This window comes from Pundamilia nyererei, unplaced genomic scaffold, assembly GCF_000239375.1.
Source record: "Pundamilia nyererei isolate P.nyererei 1_Seehausen unplaced genomic scaffold, PunNye1.0 scaffold02525, whole genome shotgun sequence".
NCBI lineage: Eukaryota > Metazoa > Chordata > Actinopteri > Cichliformes > Cichlidae > Pundamilia > Pundamilia nyererei.
This window is the reverse complement of record NW_005189926.1, coordinates 1-5,462: the sequence shown is the minus strand read 5'-3', so window position 1 is coordinate 5,462 and position 5,462 is coordinate 1. Positions and strand designations below refer to the sequence as shown.

At 38.1% G+C, this 5,462-nt stretch overlaps 1 protein-coding gene across 1 annotated transcript; it reads left to right on the top strand.

Moving 5' to 3' along the window:
• Positions 1 to 8: 8 nt before the first annotated feature.
• LOC102214982 (GTPase IMAP family member 8-like) lies at positions 9 to 2,518 on the top strand (the record flags this gene model as incomplete). The annotated part of the gene is made up of 4 exons (XM_005755694.1): positions 9 to 198; positions 300 to 524; positions 799 to 862; positions 1,461 to 2,518. Coding segments are annotated over exons 1-4 (1,458 nt in total), but the record flags the coding sequence as incomplete, so codon positions are not given.
• Positions 2,519 to 5,462: the final 2,944 nt, after the last annotated feature.

Sequence of the window (5,462 nt, the reverse complement as noted above, 5' to 3'; positions counted from 1 at the left end):
CTCTCTACCCGTGTTGGAAATGCTTTGTTTGAAGTAGCTGGACCCCAGCTGACCACAAGGTTTAGAAAGGAAGCAGAAGATGAAACAATGCCTGGTGACTCAGTACTGCTGGAGGGCTTACCTGGACTTCAGTCTAATGCAGTCTTCTTCCTCAATCTTGTTCCCTGGGACGGTGACCCAGACGGAGTTGCAGTCCAGGTGAGATAGTAAAGGAGGGATTTTATTATTCTGTCTGTTTGTGAGGACATTTTATAATAATGAAGCCATTTGTCTTAATCCAATATTGTTATGTTCTATAGGTTCTTCGAATGAGCATCAACACAATCCTATCTTCTTGTGAGAAGAAAGGATTCAGATCTGTTGCTCTTCCCGTCCTCGGTGCTGGGATGGCCCTGCAGTTTCCTGTCAGTGAAGTGGAGAGAGTGTTAATGGAGGAAGTTTATGTATTTGAAGAGGAGCGAGCAGGCATCACACCATTTCTGATCCACATCGTCATTCACCCCGATGATGAGGAGACACACGAGGTTATGACATAGCACTTTTCCCTAAAAATCAACTACTGACAATTACGACGCTGAGAGTCGAAGAATGCCACCAACACCAAACTCTTATATTGATTTGTGCTTTAAAAAAGAAACTCTGAATATAGTAATCAAATAGGTTCCAATAGTAAGCTCATTTACCATCTCATTTGCCAATATCAGTCAGCAGGGACAGTCTCATCTGACCCCAGTATTATGTGTAATAATATACTGTACAGAAATTGTTACTAACGCTGTTAATTTGTTGTCTTTACAGACATTTGGCTCTGTCCAAAATGGCAAATTCACTGAAGATTTTCACCACAAAGACCCAGACCAAGGTGAGTGTAGGAAAATATATACAACTAAGAATCAAAACAGTGTTTTTTATTTGATCTGTTTTTTCTTTTCTTTTCGGGCACCTAAAAATCTCGAGTTAAAAAAGAGACAACATCTAAAACATCAACAGGGAATTACTACATCAGTTAGAGAATATAAAAGACATTCAGTCCATCACAGTGTACAAAATACACAGCATTTGGACAACAGCTCAAATACCTGAAAGTTTGGAGGATTCAGACAGTCTTACATTAACCCTCCAAAGACTGAACAAAAGCTTGACCTAATTATCATTTAGTGTTCAGGTCTCATATTATCCCTCCTGCGACAGACCCATCTGTTCTCATACCAACAGTGACAGTGGTCAACAACCTAAAACCCACAAGTTGTACTCTGGATATTTATAATAACCGACCAAAAGCTTGGCCTAATAGCAAACTGCATTCTCCTCTTATTCTTTAGTATTGACTCTGTGTCTGACTAAGCCTATACTGTAAAATCTGCTTCCTATTTTAAACCTCAAACCATGACCCAAAAATATTTCAAAGGCAGCAAAAGTAAGAAACAAATGTACTTAACAGAGTCAACTTTCTCCTCTAGATTCAACTGCGATGAGGTTGGTCCTGCTGGGAAAAACTGGAGCTGGGAAAAGTCACCTGGGGAACACCATTCTTGGAGAGGAGCTCTTTGCCACTTATGACTCTCCAAACTCTGGAACAATGAAATGCCAAACAGAAACCAAAACAGTCAGTGGAAGAAGCATCACTCTGATCGACACCCCTGGTTTCTTTGACACAGGAAGGTCTGAGGAAGATCTGAAGCCTGAGATAATGAGCTGTATGACAGCGTGTGCTCCTGGGCCTCATGCTTTTCTCATTGTGCTTCGAGTGGGTAAATTCACAGAGCACGAGCAGGCTGTCATCACTAAGATAGTTCAGTATTTCTCAGATGAAGCTCTAAAATATGCTGTCGTTGTTTTCACTCACGGTGATCAGCTCAAGGAAAATATGAAAATTGAAGATTTTGTCAGTCAGAACAAAAATCTGAGTGATCTGGTGTCAAAGTGTGATGGTCGGTGCCACGTCTTTGATAACAAACACTGGAACAACAACCAGCCAAACAACTACAGGAGCAACCAGTTCCAGCTGGAGGAGTTGCTGAAAACAATAGAAAAAATGGTGGTGGAAAGAAAAGGAGGTTACTACACAAATAAAATGCTGCAACATTTGGAGACAGCAATACAAGAACAGGTAGAGCACATTAGACACTCAATGCCAGATAAAACCCCAGAAGAGATCAGAAAGCAGGCTAAAACTAGTGTGATCAGTAGGTTTCTGATCCAAATGGCAGGGACGGGAACAGGAGCTTTGCTCGGTGCTTTTTTCGGTGTAGTAACATTGGCTGAATTTGCTATCAAAGCTGTGAAGAACCCACAATTGGTGAATGTCACAACAAAGCTTTCCAGATTTGTGCCAGCTGCACAACAACAGAATGCATTAGTAGCTGCTGGAGCAATAGGCTTGGTTGGAGCAGCAACTGCAGGAGGAATAATGGGAGGTGTAATTGGAAATGAAGCAGCTAAAGATTCAGAGTCACTTTCAGAAGCTGTACAGAAAGCATATAAGGCTGTACAGGAGGAAAGAAAATCTCTTACTCATGTAAGATTTTCATAATAACCAGGTACAGTAGTCCCTCGTTTATCGCGGGAGTAAAATAATAGCCAACTTTAATTTTTTACAGTTATTATAGATGTTTTAAGGCTGTAAAACCCATCACTACACACTTTATACACTTTTCTTGTTGTGTTTGACATTTTTGTGTTTGTTGGGAGAAAACTTACAAACACACAGGACAGCTCTTCAGAGTCACGCTGCTAGTGATCGAAGATTTATGTAGATTTGACTACCTGAACTCATTCTGTACTGTACAGGAGACACGGCACGAGATTGATTGGCAGTGGTCTACAGGACGCAGAACACAATGCGTTGTTAAAATTTAAAAAAAGAAAAAAAAGAAAGTCGTAAAAGGCGTTACACAAAATTAGTGTTTATTTGGAATCTGGTTTGTGGCAAACTATCATATATTTAGTCAGCAGTTTCCCTCCTTCATGAAGGAGATTTTGTTCTTCAGCCACTTTAGCACTTTATCTACTAACATTTTGTTTTTTCTTACTCCGCTTTGGTGGTGGTGGGAACATATTGTTTGGTGTATTTATGTTCAATAGGTTTGTGATCCATAAACAACTAAAACGTTGAGCTGAAAGATTCTCACAAGATCTATGAGTGTGATAGCTGTGTTTATGGGGTTGTTGCTTGAACTACCTAGTGCCTTGATTCACTGTGATCATAATTTTTCATACAGGTGTGACTAAAGTTGAAGAATGTTTGAGACCATGAAACACATCAAACTTTAAAAACAATAACACAACAACACACTTAAGATTGAAGAAATTAGGTTTTGTTTGATTTTTCCCTGATATTGTCAAATCTCTATTTTAACTTAATTGTAAAGTATCTAATAATAATAGAACTACCTGATATGTGTATGCTATATTGCTGATATGACTGACAGATCAAAGATGTCTTATTAAGCAATAAAAGCTATAATCTCTGACAAGATTTCCCATGCCATGGTTTTGCTGTTGTTGTACTGCACTTACATGTTGTGATCAACAAGAGACACTCTAAGAAAATGCTTTGATTCATGTGATGCCATTACCAGCATTAACATCAATTTTATTCATATAGTCCCAAATCACAACAGCAATCTCCTCATTGTGCTTTGTAAGGTAAAGACCCCACAATAATGCAGAGAAACCCCAACAATCAATATGAGCAAACACATGGCAACAGTGGTTAGGAAAAGTTCACTTTTAACAGGAAAAAAGCTCCACAAAAACCCGGCTCAGGGAGAGGGCATCCATCTCCTGTGACCATTTAAGGGTTAGGAGAGGTAGACACCTATTAATAAGAGCCAGAGACTATTATTAGCTATGATTAAATGCAGAAAGTGTATAAATTAGGGATGGCACAATACCACTTTTAATGTCTGATACCGATATCATAAATTTGAATATCTGCCGACACCGATATGAATCTGATGTAGTCTGTTTATGATCAATAAAAAAAATTTAATTTATTTTGCTGAATGTTGTAAAAGTTCATACTAAACAAAACACTAGACACTATTATACTTGTATTAAAAAATAAACTGCACCCAAAATATTTTACAGTTCAACATTATTAATCTTTGTATTTGAACTTTTAGCAGAACTTTAAATGTAAATATTTAAAGTAATATTCAAAAGTAATTTAAAATGTGATTTTATGCAGATTTCAAAAACTCTTTGGTTTTGAAAAAAAGTGCAATATTAGCACAAAATAATGTTTATATTCAACAACTTAGAAAAAAAAAACAAGTTGTAGAATGAATTCTTTTATACTTACAGCTTAACATAAATAGACATTCAGAGTGGAAAGCAATGGAAATAAATGCAAACATGGCTTATTGTGACACTCATCTTTTATCAAGATGGATGTCAGTGTAAGCTCTTTCTATCAAATTTAACCTGAGATTGAATTTTTTGTAATTTTGATACAAAACGTGTACAAGTATGAAAAAAGTGTTTTGTTTTGTTTTTTATTGTTGTTTTTTGGAATCATGAAACTATTTAGCCTGCAACAATGCGTTTTGCAATGTAAAACTTGAGTCTATCCATTGTAAGGTCAGACTTAGCAACGACAACACAGAGACGTCCAAAATGTTGAGTAAAGAAGAAACACTGAGTGCAGGGCTGTGCAGAGATTTTTGAAGGGGCATGTGCTACAAGTTTAAAAGGAACAAACAGAACTGGGGTGACCCACATGTCCCAATGTGTGAAATGACTCTCAAGTCACAGTAACCTTAGGTTTGTCTGTCTGTGACCCATTGTTCTGCTTGGGAAGTAGACAGAGAGAGGAAAAAGGAAGGCATAGAGGTCAGAACATCTCTTCCCCTACAACGTCCCTAAATGGGTCAATGCAATCATTGAGGAAATGGAAATACTTTTAGGTTCTATTTCTCTTAATCGATGTTTATGGATGTTTGTCTATGTTTGCTAAATTCTTACTCAAATAAACTTTTTTTAAATGTTCATATCAATACACTAGGATGGACAGCAGCTCCAGATAGACTAGAGAAGGCAGCCAAAGGTTTGGAGAGATGAGAGGGGGCTGCACCTGTGACATCTAGTTTTGTGAATCAGTTTTCCTGAACACTTTTTAATCTTGCTAAACATTACTAGCTTGCTCAATCTAATAAAGCAGTGTTTTCGACACAAGTCACTGTTAGAATAATGTTCGAATGCCCGGTATGCCCGAAGACCAGTCCAGCCCTGGCTCAAGCTGCATCATAGTGTAATGCGTGGGCTCACTAGATGGTTTGGAATCTCTCTGAATAATTAAGAACAGCAAGATGAAGACGGATAACTTTTTAGCAGCCTCTTTACTCTCAGCACACAGCAACAACCACCCACACTTCCTGTGTGCCGCCCTCATGAATATTTCACTGGCCTCTCAGAAGCCAGGAAATCTTATACTCAGATCAAAACAGGGAAAACAACCA